Below are 26763 nucleotides of genomic sequence, written 5' to 3'. Positions count from 1 at the left end.
TAATTATAATATACGTCTCTTGTACCTTGATCCTATTTCCGTCCTCCTCCTTCGGCAGACTTTCATCTGTCTTTGATTATTCAAATAGAAGTTCCAGTCTCCTGTTGCTACAGACATGCCTTGACAGTTACAGAAACATGGTAGCAAGAGCTGCAGAATGCTTTTCTAGGACGTGAGAGGCATATGTAGCTAGGCAGTCTGACCAATTTTATGTAATTCCTTAGAAGCTCCTTGTATTTCTCTACCTGTGTCCAGATACACCAAGAGGATGGACAGCAACCCTTTGGAAGGATGAGGGAAGCAATGCCTTTTGTAAAGTTGAGACTTAAGAACTGTCTGGTTCTCTCAGATATAGAGACCCAAGCCAAACCTTCCCTCCATTGCTCCTGTTGCCTCTGACCACCAGGAAGATTTCCTCCACCTCTAGGCCCAACATTTAGGAGACGCTAAGATATTAAAACAAAGTCCAGCAAAGGTTTGAATGTAGAAATTGTACCCCGTGAAAGGCAGATGAAGAAAGTAGGACAGTGTATTCTGAGATGACAGAAGTCCCAAGAGGCACGTGGGCACTTTATTTACATTAGCCTGTCCTGGAGCTTTACTCCGAGGACTGCAGGGACAGAACAGGGACCTGTGACTATAAATCCTGAGACAGATTCTGCTTTATCCAGTGTGGGGCCAAGAGCCTGCCCAATGAGAGCAAAGCTCCCTTGGCAGAAAGCCCTCCTGGCTGAAATGAGTTCAGCAGAGAGGAAGGCTGAACAAAGACTAGGAAGCTACTGAGGAGACTAAGCTATGCTTCTTGCGAGTTATTTCTTTGCCATGCACTTGAACTTTCCAGGGCTGGGTGTTTTCCCTTTGTGTTCTAATACCAGGCCCTCGTTTTCCTAGGGAAATGAATAAGCGCCTAACAGAAGAACAAGCCAAGAAAACCTATGATCGAGCAATTAAGCTGGAACAAGAATTTGGAGAATATTTTACAGGTGAGGTCCTCCTACCTTGGCATCATGAGGAAGGAAATAAGCTATCTAACATTTATTTATCGATGGTTCTAGACCTGGTATACCCAGGTCTGAAAATCTTCCTGCTGTGAATCGTCAGTACTACACTTAATATTTTAAGTGCAGTACGGTGTTCTCTGCTTCGTCCTTTTGATCCAGAACTCCGGCTCCTCTCTTCTGAGGTCAGTCTCAGACAGTTTCTGGGGTCCCACTGGCCTTATCCAAAACCATGAGTGGCAGATGGTCCCTGAGCTAGAGCTTGCTCTTAAGGAGATGTTGGAAATTGATAACTAAACTATCTTCCGGATGGCACAGAAAGCATTTGAAAAAGAAACATTTAGGGCTCAAAATGGCCAGTGTTGAAGAAGTTACTCTTTAATTGGGGCTTGGTTTGGGTGTTTATGTTGCTAGGGATCAAATCCAGCAAGCACGCATCGCTGAGCTATCACCGCCCCCCCAAGGAAGTTCATCCTGAAGAGTAATTGCTGGTGGCCCATTCTGTCTGCCGATTCCTTAGCTCTGCTTCCCTTTCCAGTAGCTCCTGAACAATGCACCGGGAAACCTTTCCCATATTGCCATTCATTCTGTGTCAAGTTTCAGTGCAAAACTTTAAATTTTTTTCTAAATATATCTTTGGAAACATGAAGTTTGGGGATTAAGGAAAAATTTCTTCTAGGTATCCCAAGTTCTCTATTCTTACATGCTTTCATAGGACATTGATTAAATCCAGAGAATAATTAGCGTTGGTAGAATTTACCTTACAACTGATTCTCAAATAATTTAAAAATAACTTTCTTCCTGAATTATCCTTTGTGAAATTAATGTTTTAGGGGCTGGGGATATAGCCTAGCGGCAAGAGTGCCTGCCTCGGATACACGAGGCCCTAGGTTCGATTCCCCAGCACCACATATACAGAAAACGGCCAGAAGCGGCGCTGTGGCTCAAGGGGCAGAGTGCTAGCCTTGAGCGGGAAGAAGCCAGGGACAGTGCTCAGGCCCTGAGTCCAAGGCCCAGGACTGGCAAAAAAAAAAAAAAAAAATTAATGTTTTAATATTGATTAATTAATAGTTGGTTCTTAATTATTTAATTAATGTCTTAGTGGTTTTTTTTCTTATTCAGAAGACAGAGTGTCAGGCACGGCAGTTTGCAAATATTTTTAATAGACTAGTATTAAGTGAAGTCTCTCCAATAACTAAAATGTGAGTTCAGAAAATCAAATCACTTTGACCAGTAGTTTGTATTCAGGAATATTAAAATAAATATGCTCTGAGATTATTTTTAAAGATCTAAACCATGTTTCAATAGAAACTTATTTTGAATTCTTCGTGTCACATGGTGAGTATTGATACATTTTAGAGCTCTATCCTAGAAGGTAGTGTAAATCCACTTGGCATTTAGACTAATTGATTGTGTCATAGTTTCTCAGGCATCCTCAATATAAATTTCCCTATGTGGTCAAAATCTTAATTTACCACATTACTAAAGAGAATACACAGGTTTCCCATTAAAAGTGCTGGGATCTGGGGAGGTTAACGTTCTCTCCAAAATCCTATTTCCTCTGTATTTAAAATCCCTGAATTTCCATCTACACCAAAGTAAGTAAGGTACAGAGACTATAAGGTCCATGTTTTTTATTCTGAACATTAGTCATTGCTTTACTCCCGTGCATGGCTCTGAGTAGAAACTCATAAAAATGTTTGCTAAATATATGAGCAATTCATTCTCAGAACTCCAAACATATGCAGGAAGTATAAAAATTGTGATATACTTACTAATGTATTGAAAGCATTTTCATCACTGGTGTGATGTGTTTCTGGGAATAGTCTGCTTTTTCTTGTTTGTTTGTTTTTGGTTTTTGTCAGTCCTGGGTCATGGACTCAGGGCCTGAGCACTGTCCCTGGCTTCACTTTTGCGCAAGACTAGCACTCTACCTCTTGAGCCACAGCGCTTTTTCTATATATGTGGTGCTGAGGAGTCGAACCCAGGGCTCCATGTATACGAGGCGAGCACTTTACCACCAGGCCATATACCCAGCCCTGCTTTTTCTTCCTAAAGACATCCTAAGCTTCCTGATGTCTGCCACTGGTTTGAGCTCCTGTCGTATGAGTTGTGATTGTCCCTCGCCCCCCTCCCCAGGCAACGATCCCTAATTCTGGGTATGTTCACTTTTGTTACAGCTATTGTACAAGGAGACACCTTAGAAGACATATATAACCAATGCAAGCTTGTTATTGAAGAGCAATCTGGGCCTTTCATCTGGATTCCCTCAAAGGAAAAGTTATAAAATTAGCTACTGCGCCTCTGACAACGACAGAAGAACATTTAGAAGAACAAAATATATATACTATACTACTTGGAGGCTTTTATGTTTTTGTTGCATTTATGTTTTTGCAGTCAATGTGAATTCTTATGAATGTACAACACAAACTGTGCGAAGCCATGAAGGAAACGGAGGGGCCAAAGGGTGGGACAGAGCAGACATTGCAGTGTGCAGGAAGGCTTGGGTTTGTTCAAAGGACCAGGTGTAGGGATGAACCTCTGACGGGCTTTCGGCCCAAGGGATGGGAAGCCTCGTCACCCCGGCAGATGTCCACAGCTGAGTTAGCTGCTGAGCTTCTGTGTGTTTTGCTTTAAAGGGAAGCTGCCAGCCCTCGAACCTCACCAACCTTCCCATTGCCCACATCTGTAATGAGTACACTTCGAATTTTATAACTATGCACATCTTTTGATTTCTTCACAAGTGAAGGAGATAAAGGGGGGGGGGGAGAGAGTCCCTTTGGAGACGACATGCTATCAGGGAAAGATCATTCGTACAGTTTCTTTGACTGGCATCTGCAAAGACGAGCATGGCATAAAATTCAGAAGTGTAACCTCACTGAGAAGAGGGGATTCACCTGGGACTAGCTTTACGATTGTTGATTGTCTATTTTGCCATTTATAAACTGAAAGACAGCACTAAAGATGAGAATAATTTATACAATAAAAATATATTAAATGTATAGACACGAATTTCTATAGGTTAAAAAAAGTTTTGTGAACTATTTTGTAAAGACTAATTGAAAGACGAGGTGTATGCAATATCAGAGGATCAGATTCGAGAAGCGAACGTTGCACTCTCCCTTCTGTTGCCAACGACCCATTCAGAGCATCTGAGTTCTCTCCGAGTCTGACCAAGACTTTGCCCTTATGTACCTCCCACGGTCTCCCTTGCCCACTGGCCATGCTCATTCATGGAGCACAGCCCTTCATGAGTGGACATCTTAGTCCCAAATGTCCAGTTTTTCTAGCTGATGGCTTTTTAGAGACAAACTCAGGCAAAGGACCTAAAGGGACTTGTTGCTTTTCTCTAGTAAAGGAACCTGGGCCTACCATGCAAATAGTTGAATAACTTTGTTGCTAGTCATTTACATACAATTCTTAAAGGACCATTTAGTATTCTGGCCAATCATGAGTCATTGAAATTATTCTTTTATGGTTCTACAGAGTGATTAAGAGTTTTGTAACAGCCCAAACTGGTATCACATGGGGAGACCTGTCCAAAGGATGCACTATTTCTTTGAGGAAGAGAGAGAAGAGACGCATCTGGTTAGGGGTAGGGGGTGATGAGAAGTGGAGGATTTTTGTTTGTTGGTTTGCTTTGATATATCGGGCAAAGAGACAGAACCACTGGCAAAGATGATTTATGACTTTGAACTCGACCAATTGAACTGCCTTCCTTGGGGCTGTATCTGGACCAAGTTTATTTTTTAACAACTATAGTAATGATGATTTTTAAAAAAAGAAACCTCCCAAAGCCTATAAACTGAAACCGGAGAGTTAAGTTGCCCACTTTAGCATGGACGGGGACATCAGCACTGGTTTTTCCCAAGGTGTGTCGAGAGAGACTTTTCAGTGATATTAATAACCACTCGACTCTGGGTTTTGTGCATACCCAGACTTAAGCCCCATCGCCTTACTTTTGGGGTACATCAAGACCTGGCAGGGATTCATGCCACACTGTGCAGCAAACCAGCATCTAGGCTGGAGTGGTAGAGCAAAAGCTAGATCCATCAGCGTGATGGGGCCTTGTCACAGTACACGCGTCAGAGCTCCATGAGAGTCTCTTTCCAGAAACCCCGATTGTTCCTCACGCGCTCAATGCCGTTGTCTGCCTGGCTGCAGTCACCAAAACAAACACCACATGACAAATCTCATGCATCTAACCTATCATCTCGAGGCCACCTTTGCCAATGGAAGGGCTAGTGATATAGTTTCCCTCTGATGAAAGTTAAATTTCCAGAGACATCCTCCGAGCGTTCAAAATGTTTAAAAAAAGTATCCCTGTCTGCCCCTCACCATCTCCGGTGAAGGCCAGTTTTTATCAGTATTGTACCCAGAGGACTTTTGCCACCATTGCTGATCCCAGCTCTGCTTTTAGGCCACCATGATTAACTTCTTTGGTTTCTCAACTGAGCATGCAACTGTTTATTTAGAGGACTATCATTAATGAGTTGATGTTTTTCCTTGGGTCGTGTGATGTGTACTTCCCATTTTAGTAGTACTGCCGTAGCTGAGTACAATCAAACTGAACCACCAACCCTTTGGGTTTTGGTTTTGTTTTGTTTTTGTTTTTTTTTTGGTAGTAATATAATTATTTATTTTCCTAGTGTAGATGCTTCCAGATTCGAATCGGCATTTGCACTGATTTTTATGTAGATTTATATGAATATAGAATACATATCTATTTGCTTGAAGAATCACCAAGCAACTTGGTGAGAGGGTCTTTTCCTATAGAATTCCCACCTCCATCTGTTGTGTTGTCTTGCGCTTCCCAGCGTTGAGGTCTCTGGCTCCAATGAACTGATTCCTTCGCAGCACAGCAGAGGGCTTGTGTAGAGACATGGCATAAAAGTGAACCAGATTACATCTGGCACCAACGCACTGTGGAGCCTGGAGGCCAGACTGGTGCTAACACTGCAAATTTTGTCCAGAGCTCTCTCCAATCTGAAGGCTTGCCGGGGGGACGCAATGTCACCTTCACACGCTGAGCCCTTTCAGAAAAGTGCCAGATCGTGTCACTGGTGCTATTTTTCATGCTCTGGTACAATGTGTAGCACCAACGGGGGGGGCTCAGCTTTACCAAAATCAAATCCCACGTGTCAGCCAGTCGCTCGAGCACTGGTTTCCTCTGCTCTCCTCTCACGGGATTGGCTGGCTGTCTCTTGGCAGGCCTTTGCTCAAGCCCCAAGCTCATGGCTTGGCTCTGTCTGCTGAGCAAGCCCATCTTGATGACCTGCAGTCAGATGCCTCTAGACGCTGTCCTCGATCCTACTGCCAGCCTGCAGGACGGAGCCAGGGAAAGGCCCTCCACGCCTCTGGCTCTCATTCTCTTCTCTCTCCTCCATTCTCTGCTTCTTCTCTTCTTAAAGATGTTTCTACCCGGTTGCGTCCCGCTCCTTCAGCTTGCCCTCCTCTAAGCTGTTGACTTTCATCTCTAATCCTTCTCTATTCCCTTCCCTTCCTCGCTTTTTCCATCTCTTCTTCCTTCTCCCGTGGCTCTTCTTATTCCTGTCTCCCTCCCTGTCCTGTCCTCTTCCTTTCTTCACACCCCTGATCATTCCCCCACCCCACTCTTTCATGCTTTTCTGTCCTATTGAAAAGGGCTCCCGGCTGATTCAGACAGCGAGTCCATTCGTCCGGACCAACCACACAAACACACGGGGGTCACCTTGCTGCTTACTCAGCCCAGAGAGCAACGCTGGGTGTGAGGCCCTGGCTTGGAGTCAGCCCAGCCCAGCCTCGCAGAGCAGAGCCGGCCTGCACCTGCACCGCTGCCCAGCCCGGCCCCGCCTCCCCGGGCCAGGAGCACGCGTGTGCGGTGGGCTCGGTGGCACTAGGAGCCTCTGCCTGAATCACGGTCCTCCAGAATCTCACCCCCACAGCACTCAAGGCTCTGAGGACACTGCCCTTGAACCAAGGCAGACCCTGGCCCCCACGATGACTCCGAGCGCAAACCTCCTTCTCCTCATTGAAGCCATGACATCACTCTGGTTTGGAGAGATTTGGGGTTTTTTTTTCTCCCCCCCCCCCCCTTTGGCCCATTCTTTCATGTGAAGCCGCCCCTCTGCTTTCCAGCTGGTGATTGCTCTGGTGAGGTGGAATGGACTCGCTGGTGAACTGACATCTCTTAGTTCCTGTCTTGGTCCTCCCTTAAAATTCCTACCAAAAAAAAAAAAAAAAGCATTGAAGCCAAGGACTCAGGCTAGTTCCGAAGTTTGTCATATGAATTTGTTACTGCTAGGGGGAAAGGACGGGGTCAGTTCCCATTAAAGTATGAGGACCGCCCCCCTGTGACAAAGAGACTCCCTGCAGAACACTGTGGGTGTATCCCACGAATGTGCACGCAGGGCACACGTGGAATGCATTCCGGGTATACACATATCCCATTAGGTAGAAACTACTATGGTTGGAAACACTCACACACAACACACACTCCCTCCCGCCTGTAAATATCCTTCCTCACTGAAACCTGTGCTTGAGAAATCATTTCTCGTCCAGCTGTGCAGTTTCGTGTCACAGCTGAGGACAAGCTAAGACAGGCAGATAATCCAGATTTAAAAAAAAAAAAATGAGCTCAAAGAGAACAGGATCTCCCTAGCAAGCCAGGATGACAGACGGCCCGGGTGGCAAGGTTGACCCCCCAATGGGATGGCAAACTTCTCCTCTCTCCTTTCCAAATTTGTGTTTCCTAAGTGTGTCTTCACTTCTGAGTGCACCAGGCTGTACCCCTTAGATCCTTTTACTATGACAGTTTTGTGCTTCTCTCTGACAGGATGTTTCTCCACCGAGCTGTAATGCAGGGCGGGAGGGAGGGGGTTGCTCCTCGCCTAGGCTGGACTTGACAGAGATACTGCGCAGCTTACACTCCTGTTAAGTGTAAATATTCAACACTTCCATTCCATTTGTGTAAAAAGAAAATAAAGCACACACAATTATAAAAAAAAAACCAAGATGTATATTTCATACTCAGTGTGTCCGTGAATATTTATTGTGTTCCTAGGTGTTGGGGGAGCGGCCCTATTGTAAAAAAAAAAAAAATCTTGATAGAGTGTTTATACACATGTCATGGTTTTATTATAAGATATAAATATTAAAAGCCTTTTACTTTATAGAAAATTATATTCTCCCAAAGCATAATTGTCTTATTTCATAAAGGAGAGAAACACTCGTGTCTATTTCTATCCAATTAGTCTGATTCCAGAGCTAAAGCTCAACTCAGGTAGGTTTGCCCTGAGAAATATTGGCACTGCTCAGAGGATCCGAAAGTGATACTTCTGCACATTTGTAAATATTTGGTTACCATCTTGCTTGGTTGTAATCAGGATTCTGAGTCAACCGTGTAATGAAACATAGACTGCTAGCAGCTGCTGGTAACTCGGGCCTGGAATCCTAGCTCCTCAGGAGGCTGAGATCTAGGATCACTGTTCCAAACCAGCCCAGGCAAATAAACTACCAAAAAAAAGCCAGATGTGGCCCAAGTGCTACAGCACTAGACTTGAGCACAAAAGCTCAAGGACAGTGCCCCGGCCCTGAGTTCAAGCCCCAGGACTAGCCAAAAAAAAAAAGAAAATAGACTTCTGAAGACACATACCTAATCGGAGAAAAAAAAAATCCCAGTGTCAGAATTGGAAGATTCCAGAAATATTAAGAGTTGTTTTTCCTGGGCTGGGAATATGGCCTAGTTGTCAGAGCGCTTGCCTCCTACACATGAAGCTCTTGGTTCGATTCCCCAGCACCACATATATGGAAAACGGCCAAAAGGGGCGCTGTGGCTCAGGTGGCAGAGTGCTATCCTTGAGCAAAAAGAAGGGACAGTGCTCAGGCCCTGAGTCCAAGGCCCAGGACTGGCCAAAAAAAAAAAAGAATTGTTTTTCCTGATACTTAGGATGTGAAGAAAAAGTATAACTTAGGCATTTTCTATACCCATTGGAGTCACAAAACATATCAGCTCCAAACATATGAACATGTCAGTAATCTCAGAATGCCCATTGTAAGTTCTTAAGGTGATATGCTTTGTCATCTTGATATCGATCTAGCACAGGTGTGGCAGCTGGAGAGCCAAAGCAAATTCCCGCCATAGAAGGGATACAATGTCATCAAAGCAATCACTGAGCTAGGCTGCCTGGTAGAGTAGCAAAGAACTGGCTCAGCCACTCAGAAAGCCGGACTGTAATTGATCAGATCATTCTGGCCACGGCTTAAGCCAATGAGGATGATGGAGGCTGCTGTCTTGGGGGCTTGGTTTTAAACCAAAATTAAAACACTGAGACTACGAGACCAACTCAGACTTCAGATTTTTACAGTTATCCCATATTTAACATTTGCACCCCTCATCCAGTGTAATATCAATCAACACTACACACAAGACAGATTCACTTCAATAATTATTGTTTATGCAGTAGATAAAAATGCTAGAAGAGCATCTGGTTTTTCTTTGTGTCCTGTCTCGTTTCTGCCACTATGTGTGTGTGTGTGTGTGTGAGAGAGAGAGAGAGAGAGAGAGAGAGAGAGAGAGAGAGAGAGTTGTGGGGCTTGCACTCTGGGCCTGGGCACTGACCCTGAGCTCTTTTGCTCAAGCATTCTACTACTTTGAGCCACAGATCCACTTCTGATTTTCTGGTGGTTAACTGGAAATAAGAATCTCATGGGGACTTTTCTTCGCAGGCTGGCTTCAAACTGTGATCTTCAGATCTCAGCCTCCTGAATAGCTAGCATTACAGGCATGAGCTACCGTCATCCGTCTCTGTCACTATTTGTAAATAATAATCATGCTAGAAGACTCCATAGATAGAAGGGAACTGCACATTTCTGAACCAAAAAGAACCTTGTCATGAATCTATGACCTCTATGTGGATATCGTGAGACCTGCAACTCAATGACAGAACTTAAATGACCCACCAATGCACAGCACTGAGGACCATTTGTAGAGGGAGCCGTCACCTTTCTAGATGCCACCACAGCCCTCTAGACTCTGGAGATGTCTGCTGGGCTCCATAGCCCCCAGTTCTTGTCCCCAGTAACCTTTCTCTTGGGGACATCTTAGGCACCACTGCTATTCTCAAAGTGACTCTTCTCCCCTCAATTGCCACAGGCCAAGTGTCAAGTTCAGACTTTGTCCCTAATTCCCCTCTTAGGACACTCGGGACACAGATAGAATAGTTGAAACAACTTTGCTAAATCCTAGGGGAACAAAGAGAAATTAAAAAATTATTTAGTGCCAGGGTCTCTCTGACAGCTACAACAGGGCTCAGAATGTCTAGTTTCCAGGACTGACTTCCTAGAGCTGCAGATGAAGCGTCATCTCCTGCCGTCCATCCTCTGGGCCCCCACATAGCCATATGCAAATGGAACTGACTCACTGCAGTTAGTTTCAATTGCTATCTCATTGTACACTGCAAACGACAAATGATCTGCTGCATACCTACAACCGACAGCTGATACAGTAGGTAGACTTCACTCTTCCAACCTGCTCAAAGCCAAATTCCTGGGCCCCAAGAAAGCCATGGCTCCTCACCCACCCTCTGTCTATAGCTTGTCTTTCCAGTTCTGCTTCTAATTTGGTTAGAAGATTGATCAAATAACTTCTACTTTTTAGGGTTTCCGAAAGACTGTGTGGCACAGTAGGAAGCTGACCTCCTTACCAGGAGATAAACACAAAATACACATGGCCCTAGCAAAATACAGTGGACTACTTTCATCTGGAAGGAGAGCAAGGGGAGAGAAGGACTTCCTTTTCAGGCATGCCATTGAAGTTTTAGGTTTCTTATGACCCTAAAAAGCAAATTATAATGAATAGTTCCTTAGTAATGGAATTAGGAATTTCTCAGAAAGAGCAGTTGGTGCCTAGGCTGCAAAACTTAAGAAACCAGTAAGCTGGAAAGGTCAAGTGCTAACTGGACTATTTGGTTTTCATGAGTCACAAGTATGTCTTTGATCGTCTTAGAAACCTTTCCACAGAAGTGCCACGTGCCAGGTCTTCTGACCTGACAGTGGTACCTCTCTATACATCACTTTGACAATAAATAAGAAAAAAAAAAAAACACTAAGTCAAAAACAAAAACAAAAAAAAGAAAAGAAAATGACAGTGGAAGGCATTCTATTAACAATGAATGTAAATAGATTAAATTTGTTAATCAAATGACATGGACTGGGCAAATTATTCTTCAAAAAAAATTTGATTCAATTGCAAGATGCCTACAAAAAACTGAATACCACAGGTATTGAAAGTAAAGAGTGGGGGTGGGGTGGGGGAGGGGCTAAGCTACACAATTGTAAGCCAAAAAAAGAGCAAGAGTGACTTCACTCCTATCAGACAAAGCAGATTTTTTTGAAGAACACTGAGAATATAGAAAGAAGGCCATTATATATGGATTTTTAAAAAATTCAGCAGGAAGGTACAATTGTAAAAATACAAAAGCCCATTTCTTTACAAGACTATGTCTTACCATCGTTTGGGCCCTCTTGCCTTTGTAATTGTCTCCTCTAGAATAGTTAATGTAGGACAATACTCTACCATGCCTCTTTGAATGTGAAATATCTTGTACCTGTTTTATGATATGCAAAAATGACCATGCTTTTATCAGAGTTCATTTTAATGATATTAACCTAGATACACTGTTTTCTGTCCTGATGATGATTGAAAAACTAATTCAAAACTGGTATCCATGATCACAGTGCATGTGTACACACAGACACACACACACGCACACACGCACGCGCACACACTCAACATCTAAAGTGACAGATATTAGCATAATAATCGGTAATTTATATACCACAATTCCCCCAATAGACAGATCATCCAGACAGAAGAGAAGTAAGAAATATTGGAATTGAACTATACTACAAAGCAAATGAGCCCCAACAGATGCTTGCAAAATATTGCATCCCAAAGCAGAATGCACATTCTTCTTCTATGCTAGCTAGACAAGCATCCCCCAAGGGACATGTTAGGAATTGTTAGGAATCCAGAATGGTCTGTTGATACCCCAGGAAGCCCAGGACCTCTTTCCTTCCTGACCCAAGGCCTGCCACCTCCGGTGCCCTTCACCTGGACCCTATGATAGAGTGAAGCAGAACTGTGGTTGGAAATCTAAAGAGCATAATCCTCACCCAAGGAGACCAAGCTTTACTCAAAGAGAGTGTCTGAAAGCATCACAAGGGACTACCTCTGAGAATGTACTGACATGTAAGTATTCATGTACACGCTACTCACAACCTACAGCCTAGGCAAGAAAGTCAGTGTCAAGGAAAACCCTTGAACTAATTGAGCGGAAGGAGGTACCGCCTTGCAACTGCCTTCCCATTTAACAACTTGCGGGGGGGGGGGGGGGGGGGGGCGGGGAGTCAGCAGCGAAGAGGAGTCAGACTATGAAGTTGGAATAGGCGATATCGGCGATGGTCCCTGGCCTCAAACGTTGCATCTGGAGGGAGGAGACCATCAGAAAGGGATGCTATGTGAAAGGAAGAAAATAACTGACGCTGTAAGAATGGGGGAAAGAGCAATTAATTCTCACTAAAGACCTCAAGAAAGCTTGTCACTTGAGCTACGCTTTGAAAGACAGTGAGGGGGAAAAAGGCTCATCTCAGAAAAAGAAAAGACCCATGAAGAAAAACTCCAAAGGTAGGAAATCGAAAGGCAACATTATGGATGAGCTGATAGCCGCACCTGACATGCATGCAAAATGCTTGGTGAAAAGCTAAGAATAGAAATCGGGGAAGGAAAACCAGAAACGACTTCTTGAAATGCAAGGCAAGCGATGTTTCATCATGATGACTGATGAGCTACTCGGGGCCTTGAAAATCAGATTTGCACTTGGGAATGTCATTCTGTCAGCATGCAGCATAGGGTATTCATTTAGGAAGGAAGAGCTGGGAGACTCTGGTTCATGCGGAAAGTAACGCTTTCTTCATGAAGCTTTCTTCAGTCTTGGTAAGGTATAGCTAGGAATGTTGTCCGTTTATTCTAGATGATCAAATGAACACCACACTGGTGGCTGACCTTAGCTTCCCAGTAACCCACAAAGGCCAGGTCAGCATGCTCAAGTCTCTCTATTCTTGCCTTCTCACAAACTGCAGTCTTGCAATTTCTAGTCTTTCCTGACCCTAGGAATTGTCTTCAAGCCTTAGTCTCTTGTCCAATCTTTCTCTTTTTTTTTTGTATTCAAATTTTTATTGTTTTCCAACAAAAAAAAACTTTAAGACAATAATTTTGAATAAAACACAGTAAATTCTAGACAATGACTGGGTTTTATAAATTTGGACTCCTACTACAGTTCTGTTGTGCTTTCTTCAATATTTATATTATTTCTTACTATTTTATTTTCACTCCAAACTTGCTAAACAAAGAGTCACTGTCTGTTCACTTGAAGCTTCGCTTGAAGGAAATAGTCCACTATCACAGAAAACACACACAGAGAACAGTCATTATTTCTATTTACAGCACACAAGAAGTCTGTCCAGCCATTTTGGTTCTGTTTCTTTGCCCATACTGAGTCTTGTCCTATCTTTCTATTTCTCTTTATTATAACAGAAGCATGTCCAATAGGATGTCAGGGCTGATATTTGGCTCCTGTAGTTTCCACTCTTGCCTATAATCCAGGCAAGACAAAGAAAAACCAACAGATGAACTCAGTCCCTTCAATAGAGGTTTCCCCAAATGGGAAGGGAGGCCGAGAAACACAGTATTGTTTTGTTTTTGTGTTGGTCCTGGGACTTGAACGTGGCGCCTGAGTGCTGTCCCTAAACTTTAATGCTCAAGGCGAATGCTCTACCACTAGAGTTACAGCTCTACTTCCAGCTTCTTGGTGTTTAATTGGGGATGAATCTTATGAATTTTTCTTCCGAGGCTGGCTTTGTACCACAAACCTCCGATCTCAGCCTCCTGAGTAGCAAGGATTACACGTGTGAGCCACCAGTGCCCAGTTTCAAATACAGTTTTTTAAGTAAACATTTTGAAGCCCTCAAAAAAGTGGTAATAAAACAGAAGGGAAGGATGGGTATTAGGCAACCAGGAATCTTCGATGCACTTGATCTTCTATATCCTTCTAATCCACCTCTATTTCTCTTTTTGAATGTAATTTCTCAAAGGAGATACCATTGCGAACCCCTCCCAGTTCCTTGTTCCCTCTTCTTCCACTCATCGAGATCCTGCCCCACGACACCATACGTTGCTGAACAGAGCCAGTTGTGTTCAAGTTCTCTGCATTCAAGGAGATCTCTGTGAAACAGTCTTCCCACCCTGCTTCTTAAACATCCAAGACTCTATATTTGTTCCCACGTCACCAGTCATTTCTTATCTTCCTGTTGGTTCTCTGTTCAACCTTATTCAAGTCTAGCCTTCTCTTCTTTCTCTGACTCAGCACGGTGTTTCCCAAATTCCTTTCTCCGAATGAGACCTCCCATCTGATGTCATCTCATATGGAATCGCTTACTTGGCACCTCAAACTGGTTCTCTCACAAACTTAGCATCACCAAGCTGACAGCCTTAAGCTCCCCTGACTCAAACCCCTAACCTGCTCTGCCTCCAGTTTCTTCCCACTCTGGAAGTGGAATCTCCAGCAGATGGGCTCCAGACCAAAACCCAGGCAAAGTCACCTTGAGACCTTTGTCTCCACGTTTCCCATATCCAATCCATCAACAAGGCTTGGAAGCCCAACTGCAAGTATTTGTTGATTCGGTTGTTATTGCCAGTGGCAGGACCCCAACAAGCCCCAACCAGCTCTGCCCTAAACATCTGTCTACCCAATATACTATAAGCAGGCAGGCAGAGTACATGTCTCCCAGGAGACTGCCACTGAGGGAAAACTGCAAGTGCTCAGAAGGCAGACGGTTCAGTACAGTGCTGCATGTGCTTGGTTCATTTTTCCTGTAATAATGCCCAACTTCCACTCAAAACAGGCTGCTGTTCTTCCCTCAAACTCAATACTTGCCATTTTCACTCACTGGCTAGTGCTCTGCCAACTGAGTCACACCTCCAACCCAGACACGTTGTCTTTCAACGAATCTCAAATTCTCACTTTACCACCTTAATTAGACATATAAACTTTTGGTTTGGGGTCACTATTTGTTTTGCGGGGAGGTAGATTTTCACAAAGTTAAGGGTAGAAAACCACTCCTCAGATGAAAGAGTTAAACACAATGGACCATAGCACAGGACTGATTAAGAGTTTTCCCCAGCATCTGAACTGTGTGATGCGCACATGGGATTTCACTTTTACAAAATATATATGTAAATACATACAGGGTGATGTGTATATATTCACTAACTTATTGTCTAAATTTTTATGGTTTTCACAAGGGAAGATTGCAATGGTATCATTCCTTTAAACAACTTATAGTTTAACAAAATGAATACCAGGAAGATGAGACAAGTGTTGTAGGGAAAGGGCTGTGGTCAAGCGAGGAGCAGATGAATGGAGAAAGGATGGCAAAATAGAACCATAATATTAAGTGTCTTGATGAGATAGCTGGCATTAGGAGAAATGGAGAACAGTGGAAGGAGTGACACTGATCAAGCTGTATTGTACTCATAAATTGATACGTTGAATTGAACCTCCTTTTTTGTTTTGTTTTTATTTTTGGACAATGCTTGGTCAAAATTTTATATGATCAATCCACAAATCAGGTGGGTTAGTGTGTAATGTCTCCCTTGCAGGTCCTCCCTTCCCTGTACTTGCTCCCATACAGTCCATTCTACAGGGAGCCAGATTTTGCAGCACCATTCATTGGGTTGTGTTTTCCTCCGAATCCAACATTCTACTACCTATTCCACATGAAGTTGAAATGCCCTACCCAGGTCTTACACGATCTTTCCATTGCTTACCTCTCCAGCTGTTCCCACACTTTGTCAGTGGGGCAGATTCTCAACACACTAGACCATTTGTCATGTTAGAAACTTGCAATGTGCTCTTCCCTCGGCTAGAATGCCTTGCTTGTTGCTCTTCCTGACACAGAAACCTTCTCATCATTCATGTTTCAGCTTAAATGGCAACTCAGAGAGACATTCTTTTGTTGCCCTAGGATAAGACACTGGCTATTTTCCACTGTTATTGAATATTCTGACATTTATGTTAGGATATTGACTCAAGTTTGCAATTATTTCCGGAAACTTAAGAGTTGAAATTTGGTTTTTAGTTTTCTCGTATGTGTTAGTTTCCTTTCCAGATAGTATCCCCAAATAGTGACCGACACTGCCTGTCACTCACTGGGGCTTTAATAGTATTTTTTGAATAAGTACTTAGGACTAAAGGTAAGCATACATTATATTTACCTTTTCTAAAAAACCTTCTAGATTCAGCATTTTACAGAGGAATGTGTTGATCCCTCACCTATTGTGGTAGTCATGTTCCAGAGAACCTGAAGCAGCAATAGAACTGAGAACAGTGAGGGACGACTAACGCCACTACTTCTTGGGTTTTCACGGAACATAACCCCAGCGATAGTGAGGGATAGTGAGGGATCACTACTTAGGCATTAAAAACAAGAAAAACAGCGACACAGTGAAGCTACAATAAGTGAACCACCTTATAGTGAGGGACGACTATAAACTGGAGAGAAAAGAAGTTATATAACTTCCCACAAGGACTTCCAAAAAGAAAGCAGAGAAACAAGAATTGAAAAGAAAAACAGATTACTCAAGCCTGGATTGCTTTTGTTTTGTTTCTTTCCATCGAAAGCTGCCTACATATGCTTCATTTCTCCAAGTCATTTTGCACATGTTCGGTCACTTGTGCTTTTGAGATGACCCGTGAGTCAAGAGAATCGTGCCAGCTGCTTAGGATGAAGCCAATAATTGAAAACTAATCCTAGATTTCATTATCTTCCCAGAACTAATTACAGCTCATCAAAAACCTGATTCTGAAGGCAAGAAGAAATCATTTCAATTAGCATTGGGATAGACTTTGTTCCTAAGCAACTAAAATCTCTCAATTTATGCTTGAGAAAGGGGCTGTTTGGTTTTGTTTGTAACTGACAGTTCCCATGAAGGATGGAGAAAGGATTGAAAGCTCCTCTGCAAGGCACGTTCTACATCTCTCCCGCACTGCCCCTGTCACGGCACCCGGCTTCATCGCAGAAGTATCCCGGTAAGATGGATACATTTTTTCTCCTTTTCTCTCATATTGGCCTGTATAGGCTAGAAAGCAGTAGTCTCACCCTCTTTGTATGACCTTTGATACTTGTGACTTGCTTTATATCATTTTTGGCCCTTGAGTTAAGTGTTTTTGACAACATATTGCTAAGCTCTACTAAGAAGCATGGTCATGATATTTCGCCCTCATTTCCAAAGCTCACATGACGGAAGAACTCCGTGTCCATGCTACGTGCAGTGGACGATCTCTTCCTAGCTCCCCATGCACGTGCTGTGGCTCCCATCACCCAGCAGCCTAGCTCCCTCCCAATTCGACTCTGGCCTTGGGATTCACCTGACCCCCGATTCTGTGGCATGGATGATGCTCTGATTGTTCTGGGTACAGCCTCTAAGAAGCCTGTGTGATTCTTTGCTCTTTTACAAACCAGAAATTATATAAGAAGTCAGTTTGCCCTACTGGAGCAAGGTCTGGCAATCCCCAGCTATTCTAGCCATTCTAGTTGAGGTGGCAACATATAAATGGAGACTTCTTGGGATATTCGAGCTCCAACTAATTTCCCAATTCATTGAGTTGGGAAACATGACACATAGCAGAACATTACAAAATCTTAAGACATTGGTATTTTAAGTCACTGGATTTTGGAATGGCTTGATAGCGTTCTATTATACTACAGATTTCATGTTCCACCAAAGCGTCAACTTAGAACATCTCTCCTTTTTCTTTTACAGGCAGCTTCAGTGGAGATCTTCCCTAAGATCATGGAATTAGTTAGGACAAAACCCAACTCATTTAATTCCACACAATGCATGCTGCCTCTTCTTCAGTGCAACTGTTCCAGGTACAATGATAGGTTTAATTTGTTTTAATCATTTAAAGCCATCTCATTGAAGCCATTTAATTCAATCCTACTCATAATTATAGTTTTATTTATTCATTTATTTACTTTGTGCCCGTTCTTGGACTTGAACTCAGGACCTCAGTGCTGTCCACTTGAGCCACAGCTCTACTTCTGGCTTTTGGGTGGTTAATTGGAGATAAGAGTCTCATAGTCTTTCCTGCCTGGGCTGGCTTCAAACCATGATCCTCAGATCTCAGCCTCCTGAGCCACCAGCACTTGGCTAGTTTTATTTTTGTTTATCATACCTTCCCATTGACAGGGTCTCTCATTTCAATGGTTCATGCAAAGCACCCTTTCCCTCATTGCAACAGTTAGGTAAAAGGATGAGCTTGTGTTCTAGCATCAACCATGCAGAATTCAAACCCACTTACTGCCTTGGGTAAATTCATTCACCAGCCTAAGTCTATAGCCTCATCAATAAAATGAGGATATTGAAATCTATGAATAATGTGTTTCATTCTCTTTACTATCCATTATCTGTCTTTCCCATTTTCTTCCATAATAGCTCTTTGTGCCCTAAAACTCCCAGAGATTTGAGATGGAGAAACTCCTATCTTCTTCAGGGGCGGATTTGAATAAGTCTGTTTCCTTGCCACTTTTCTGTTGTTGTTGTTAGTGTTTGTGGTAGCGTGGGAAGAGTCTGGCTTTGAAATCAGGGCCTGGGCGCTATCCCTGACCTTTTCTGCTCAAGGCTAGCACTCTACTACTTTGAGCCACAGCACCACTTCCTGCTTTCTGGTGCTTAATTGGAGATAAGTTGTCACTGACTTTTCTGCCTGAGCTGGCTTTGAACCATGATCCTCAGAACTCAGCCTCCTGAGAAGCTAGGATTACAGCATGAGCCACCAGTGCCCGGCTTTCTTGTTAACTTCTGTCTCCCAGAAGCAGTACAGACTTCAGATTCTGATAGTGGTAACATATTCTGAACTCTATCACCAGGAAAGACTTGTGGTCCTTTATCGTCATTATCAGTGACCCTAAGGAAGAGACCCTGAAGGTCTAGAGAATATGTCTTCCAAATCTGAAGTTTTAAATTTTTATAGACAGTTTCCTTCCCCCCAGAAATCACCTGCTAAAATGGCCATAACTTCTAAGAGGCAACTCTCTCTCCATTGGGCGATAGATATGTGTGTGTGTATGTGTACGTGTGTGTACGTGTGTTTCTATGTGTATGTGTGCTTGTATCACTCAAATGAGGAGACCTCTGTGTTCATAGATGGTGGAAGAATAGACACTAGGTCTGTGGCTCATAAATATATGTGATCAGTCAGTCTGCCATTGGGATCCATCTAACACTCTTTATTCCAAAGTTGATCTTAAAAGGCTAGGTAACTATCATTTAAGGAAAACAATTCTGAAATCAATAATCAGAGGATAGGAAAGTTCCTGGTGACCAAAGAGCGACTTTAAAGTTTTTATTGAGAACCGAAGACTTTCAAAATACTCTTTTAAGCTGAGCATGTAGGTATACATCTAACAAGCCCAGCAGGAGATAGGAGGCTCATGAGTTGGAGGCCAACTTGGGCTACGTAATGAATTAGAAGACAACCTAGCCTGCAAAGCAAGAGCTTGCCTCAAATTAAACAAAAGAAGAAGAAAAGAAGAAAAAGCATCTTTATAAGTTCACAGTTCAACATCTCAGTGATTACATTTCTCTAGACTCAAATTAAGTACTGATACAGTTTAGTATTTGTGTTCATGGTTTTTGCATTATCCTCTTTAAGAATTTTTTTGACTTAAGAAGTTTGTTTGTTTGGTTGGTTGTTCCATCCTCCTGCATTTTCAAATTACAAACAACCTCAAAATCACCTACTTACTGGTTTTCTTCGCTTTATTGTTTCTCTGTTGCTATAGATTGGACCTAGGAGGTAGCATTGGGAAACATACATTCTAACCTATACCCAAACTTTTGGCTCTTAACTTCCTACTAGGAATCCCAGGAATTCCACAAATGCACCTAAATCTCCCCGGAAAACTGCCACACCAGGCCTGATTTCCAGGTTGTTCCTTCCCTATCCTCCAATCTCCATGTGAACAGTTGTTCCACTTCGCTGTGATTCTTTTGATGCAGAAGTTAGTTTGAGTTGACAGTTTAACTCTAGTACTTACCACATTTCTGACCTAGAATACATAAACATAATCTCTCTAAAATGGAGGTTCTTCATTGATAAGACAAAGACAATAACAGCTCCTGGTTGTGTTGTCTCTATGAAATAAGAAATTGATCACGTGTTAATGTCAACAGGGACCAGACCACACACTCGCATTACAGTAACTCTGGTAAGATTTGCGAAGGCCAAGTCAGGAGCAGTTGACTGATATCTTGGATCCCACTCACAAGAGCTGAATATTCAATTCTCAGACTGTTTATGTGTATGTGTGCCAATCCTAGGGCTTGAACTCAGGGCCTAAGCACTGTCTCTGAGCTCAAGGCTAGCATTCTACCACTTGAGCTACAGCTCCACTTCTGGATTTTGGTGGTTAACTGGACATAAAAGAGTCTCATACTCTTTCCTGCCTGGACTGGCTTCAAACCCTGATCCTCAGATCTTAGCCTCCTAAGTAGCTAGGATTCCAAGTATGAGCCAGCAGCTCCCAGATACATTCTCAGACCTTTGCGTATGCCCATTATTAAATACAACCATCTCTGAAAATTAAATTCTGCTGACTTAAAAATTGTTACATTAAAAACAATGGAAATCATCTCATTTTACTATTATATATGCTCATCAGAGCACTCCAGATCTATTATCTCTCTAGTAAAAATGTTTTGTAAGTGGAATGCCCTGCCTACTTCTTAGCTCTATGCTGAACGACGCCCCACCAGTGCCTTTGAAATCTGTCGTGGTGGACATGGTCACCTCCCAGAAAGTGGCAGATGTCACAGATCAGAGCTCTCCCCCGCTTCCGCCTCCAAGTCCAGTTACGAGCACGTTTACAGATCCACAGGGTCCGCTGAGTGAAAACCACGTCGGACCCTGCAGCACCCCGACTGTCAGCACGGCCGAGTCTGTGAGGGGGACACTTACCAGGACCTGGAATTCAGTCATCGTGACAGATGCTATAACTTTTGGAGTCAAGAACACCACCAGGCAGAAATGACCCTGGGAGAAGAGAATTCGAGGAACCAAAACCCCTGTGCTCAGTCCCATCTCCTCTCCCAGGGCTTCCTTTTACTATTTCCTCCCAATGTCAACCCAAACCAGTATCCGAAAGCCAACAACCACGCAGGTCAGCTCCTGGGCCGGGCAGAGTACAGAAGGTACAGAGTGAGTCTGGGGACAGTCGGAAGCTATGCAGCCGAGAACAGCGGTGCTGTATCTGACACATAACAAAAACACAATATTTTGCATGACAACCTTGCTTACTTCAATTCAACAATCGTTTATTTTATATTTATGGTGAATATTGATCTCTCAGGAATCTCCTGTCACGTAAACAAAACTGTACATCAGTGCCCAATGTATCATTATTAATGGAGGAAAATTTTTCTACATGACAAGCTCCTACAGAACAGAAGCTCTCATAAAAATATTCAGTATCTTTTGGGTAGATATATTTTTATTTCCCATCAGTGCCTAGCATTATTATACAATCTTTGAAATGGCGAAGTCAGGAGGGGAACTAATTGGTTCTGAGTTTCTTGATGAGCCAGGAGCTTTACATATATTATTTTATCACCTTGATAAAAGAACACAAAACAGTATGTTTAAAAACGAAGTTTTAAATGAGAAGTCAAGATGATAATATCAGATACTAAACAGTGCTAGACCTACTGCAAGGAGGACATTTTAAACCTGATAGCCAAGAACTGGTTAGGTAACTTGCACATATCAAAGGCTAGATTTTTTTGGACACCACACAAGATTCTGAAGCGTATGTTTGTCAAAACAATTCTGGAAATTAATTGGATTACTAAGAGACACCACAATGGTAAAGGGCATGTATGGGGGGGAGGGGCGGGCATCTTTGCACCTGAAGTCTATGCAATCCAGAAAATATCATGTCTGCTCACATGCCTGCACAATGGGAGTGACATTCATCTCTATTTAAAAATGTTTTAATATGGCCAGATGCTGGTGGCTAATGCTTATAATCCTAGCTATTCAGGAGGCTGAGATCTGAGGACAGTGGTTCAAAACCAGACAAGGTAGAGAAGTCTATGAGACTCTTATTTCCAATGAACCACCAAAAAAAAACAGAAGTGGAACTGTGGCTCAAGTGGTAGAGCACCAGCCTTGAATGAAAAATCTAGGAGACGGTGTCCAGGCCCCAAGTTCAAGCCCTAGTACAAGCAAAAAGAAAAAGAAGGGGGGAAAATGTTGTAACACAATTAGCATTTAAGCTGTGCTTTATGAAGTTCAGTCTAAGATTTACAGGTGATTTCCACAATATTTCCTTCTAGTGACAAATTCGAAACAACAAAGAATTGTCTAAAAATAACTAAACTTACAGGGAAATGGGCGAACCTAGAACAAATCATATTAAGTGAAGAAAGCCCAACTCAGTAAGACAAACTGCATGTTTTCTCTCATATGTGGAAGCTAGATCTAAAATACCAGGACATAATAAATGATACAGGTCTCTTATCATTCACACACAGCGAGACCAAAGGAAGGTACTCTTAGGAGAGGAACAGAAAGGCACAGTGCCTGTGTGCATCTGACCATACAAGGTAATATTTATCAAAATGAACTCCAGGAAATAAAAATACGTTTTTTCTTTGTTTCCATTTTTGTTTTCTTTCCTATTTGTTCTGCTTGTTCATTTATATGCCTTTTAGAGTATAAGGAGTGGTACAGAAATGGAGAGACAAAGGGTAAACAAATTCAGCAGTGATACTCACTGGACACTGGGCTGAAAATGAACTATACTACTTGTGGGTGAAGATGGGAGGGAAAAACTGGGAGAGAGCAAGGGAAGGGGTGACATTTCCCAAAAAGAAATTTACTCTTTACCTGGCTTATGTAACTGTAACTCCTCTGTACATCACCTTTATAACAATTTTTAAAAATTATAAAAAAAAGAAATTAATAAAGAAAATAATTAAACTCTCTCATCCCTGTATAGCTGAGTGGCCGGTCTTCAGCACACGTATCTGAGCCATCTTCTACAGGACCACTGTGACACACATTGATTTGTCCCTTGACACAGCGAATGAGCACAGCCCAGATATTACAGTTATTTGGATCCCAGCACTAGAAAAAGAGACTTGCTGAATAAAATCAAAATATGGTCACAGTAGAGACTTTATGACAAGTCGACTTAGAACCGTTATCTAGAAATCAGTTAAGTCACGAGCCACAGAAAGTTGTAACTTCTCCCCAATTCTAATTTCATACCAACTATCTCTCCCATTGAAATCATCCAACCATGTACAGTGTTGACACTGAAAACATCTGTGGCCATTCCAGAGTGTCTCTTGCCAGGTGAGCTCAGCGAGGCATGTATTCATTCTGCCCACCATGAGAGCTTTGCTGTCATCCTAGTCCCCTGAACCGCCTGATACACATGGCTTTGTAGAACATCACCGCCACCACCAGCATGTTCCTGAGTTGTACACAGAGGTTCTGATTGACATTGTTTGAGGAAGGAGCTTCGCTTATGATAAGAAGTCATGAGAGTAAAGTCAAGCCATAATGACGCCAATGGTCTTGTATCGTCCTACTGTGCTAGCCAACAAATATGCTCATTCCTGTACTCTAACCAATGGAGGACTTTTAAGTATTGGGTAACTTTGTCCAGAGCCTCCAAGCGTTAACAAAGTAGCCGATCCCAGGACCAGAAAAGGCCTGGCTCAAGTGGTAGAACATTTTCCTGATTCTACTCATTGGCTGGTACTGCACCTCCCTGCCCCTCTTTGAGATTTTAATATTTATAAAATACACTTGTTGGGCTGGGAATGTGGCCTAGGGGTACAGTGCTTGCCTCCTATGCATGAAGCCCTGGGTTCGACTCCTCAGCACCACATAAAACAGAAAAAATGAAAAAAAAACCGAAGTGGCGCTGTGGCTCAAGTTGGCAGAGTGCTAGCCTTGAGCAAAAAAGAAGCCAGGGACAGTGCTCAGGCCCTGAGTTCAAGCCCCAGGACTGGCAAAAAAAAAAAAAAAAAGCTGTCAATTTCCTTCCTTCCCCAGGACTTGAACAATGGAAATAAATTGTCTTTTTAAAAAATACACTTGTTCAACTGAAGCAATATATTGTGAACAAACAGACCTTGCTGTGAAAAATACCCTCAGAATAATCATGCCTTGTACTTGTGTATCTCATATACAACAAAGGAAAACAAAAGTCAGAGTCCGGTGATTCTTTTTTTTAAATCCTCTTCAATGATCTTCTGTTTACTGCCCTACTATGGGAGCCCCTCAATTCCTAAGCACCTACCCAGCACCCATATTTGAATGCCGCTCTCTTTCCCCCTTTTCCTCCACATTGTCCATTAAAAAAGGTCCAGTGCTGGGATGGTAAGCAGACCTCTGCTGAGATCAGGGAAGATGGTGAACTGGGAGCATTCCACAGTAAGTGATACATCGTCATACTGGCGCTGCAGAAGGACCTGACTCAGCTTCGGTTTCACCAATGGGCTGGGGCAACAGCCCTTGTGTTGTTGTGGTTGTTGTTGTTGTCAGTTGTGAGGCTTGAACTCTGGGCCTTGGCACTGTCCCTGAGCCCTTCAGCTCAAGGCTAGCGCTCTACCACTTGAGCCACAGCACCACTTCTGGTTTTCTGGTGGTTAATTGGAGATAAGAGTCCCGCGGACTTTCCTGCCCAGGCTGGTTTTGAACTGCAGTTCTCAGATCTCATCCTCCTGAGTAGCTGGGATTACAGGCGTGAGCCACTGGTGCCCAGCTTGGGTTCTCATTTCTTATCAGGCCTGGGCAGGAATGAGAGAGTTAAGTCTTTTAAAGAGTTGCCCTCTAAACGACCAATACAAAATTACATATGCAGCTACTTAAAACGGAGTTTTTGAAGAACATTGAATAGAGTAGGGAAATTGCTAACAACAAAACAAGCAGGACACAAATTGCATCGAATGTGACAGAATCCTGCTCGCTTAGAGACAAAAGAGCATGCACCTGGAAAAAAAAAAGTGTTAACCATAGTGATTTGTTCCTTAGATTTGTTCCTTTGTGTATTCCTGGGAGTATTATCGTTTTAAGTCAAAGTCTAAAAAATAAGGATCACATTAACGGCCCCCGCACCGCCCCCCCCCCCAAGGTAAGCAGCTCCCCAGTGGCTGACAATACAAAGAGATGGCCATTCACAAGCCCCCCTGCCCTCTGAGCCCCTCTCAGGCCCCTCGGGGCTATCTCTAAGCGCTTCCCCTAGGTTAACTCCTCATACTTCTTTCTGGCTGTCACCTGCTCCCACGGCCCTGACTCTGCCTGTACCCAGGACTTCTACAGAAGACGCAGACCACAGGGAAGGGGGAAGGTGAACTTGTCAGAGGCTACGGGGAAGGTAAGGGAGGCACAAAGGAGGTGACTATAGTCTTTAAGTAGAAACTGACAGCAAGATGTTCTAGGTCACATGTCCTTCGTGAGGAGGAAACATCTGGAGAATTCTGTTGAGGCGTAAACTCAAGGGCATCTCTTCACAAAGCTAAATTCGGCTGCTGCATTTCCATGGAAACAAACAGTCCTTATTTTCAATTTTTAAATGAAGGGCAATTTGTGCACAACATGATCATCTTCAATACGCCTATGCAAGTTGGCAGAAAACACCGCTGGTGGCCAAGAGACCTTGGTAACCAGCCCAGTGTGGGATCTGAGAGTCTAGTCTTGTGGGTTTCCAGCCCAATTTTGTCAGCTTACCGGATAATTCCATCTCTTTGGTATGCAAAAAGAAGCCCTTAAGGAACCAAGAGATAATGAGATTTCCAACTCGTTGATTGGAAATTTAATGATGAGGCCAGAGGCTGGGCTTGGTGGCTCAGGCCTATAATCCTAGCTTCTTGGGAGGCTGAGTTTTAGGCTTGCAATGGAAAGCCAGTCTGGGCAAAAATAAATAAATAAAATGCCTGAGACTATGAGACTCCATCTCAACCAATGAGTATGGCGGTGGTATGTCATTCCAGCAAGGTAAGGAAGCACAAATAAGAGGACTGTAGCACAGCCCTGACATATCGCAAGAGCCTATCTCAAAAAATAACGATAAAGGCCTGGGAATGTGGCTTAGTGGTAGAGTGCTTGCCTAGCACGTATGAAGCCCTGGGTTCAATTCCTCACTACCACATAAACAGAAAAGGCTGGAAGTGGCACTGTGACTCAAGGAGTAGAGTGCTAGCCTTGAGCAAAAGAAGTTCAGTGAAGGTGCCTAAGCCCTGAGTTCAAGCCCCAGGGCTGGCCAAAAAAAAAAAAAAATTGAAAAGGGCTGTTGGTACAGCTCAAATAAAACAATTGCCTAGTAAATGTAAGGCCCTGAGTTCACATTTCAATACTACCAAAGATGATGTGACTGGGCACAATGACATACTTGAATTCCCATCTACTCAGGCATCAGAGACCAAGAGGATCATGGTTCAAGTCTCCCTGAGCAAAAAGAGACACCCCATCGCAAAAAGTAACTTGGGGGTATGGTGGAAGTGCCTATCCGCCCAGATACACAGGAAGTATAAATAGGAAGATCTGGCCTGGGCAAAAACACAAACCCCAATAAAATAATGAAAGCAAACATGGCTGGGGACATGGCTCGAGTGGTAGAGCCTAGCAATCATATGGCCCTGAGTTCAAAT

The 26763-nt window shown here is 43.1% G+C and overlaps 1 protein-coding gene across 12 annotated transcripts in view; it reads left to right on the top strand.

Annotated features, from left to right (window-relative positions):
• Dlg2 (discs large MAGUK scaffold protein 2) overlaps positions 1 to 4198 on the top strand; it is a 1704707-nt gene extending 1700509 nt beyond the window's left edge. For all 12 annotated transcript variants that reach the window (XM_048360010.1, XM_048360014.1, XM_048360019.1 and 9 more), the window contains 2 exons: positions 892 to 983; positions 3179 to 4198. In XM_048360010.1, coding sequence (XP_048215967.1) covers positions 892 to 983; positions 3179 to 3285 — 199 coding nt within the window. In that variant the 3' untranslated portion in view covers positions 3286 to 4198. The remainder of the gene's footprint in view (positions 1 to 891; positions 984 to 3178) is intronic.
• Positions 4199 to 26763: the final 22565 nt, after the last annotated feature.

This window comes from Perognathus longimembris, chromosome 13 (assembly GCF_023159225.1).
Source record: "Perognathus longimembris pacificus isolate PPM17 chromosome 13, ASM2315922v1, whole genome shotgun sequence".
Lineage (NCBI taxonomy): Eukaryota > Metazoa > Chordata > Mammalia > Rodentia > Heteromyidae > Perognathus > Perognathus longimembris.
The sequence above is the reverse complement of the archived record's forward strand: the minus strand, read 5'-3'. Positions and strand labels throughout refer to the sequence as shown.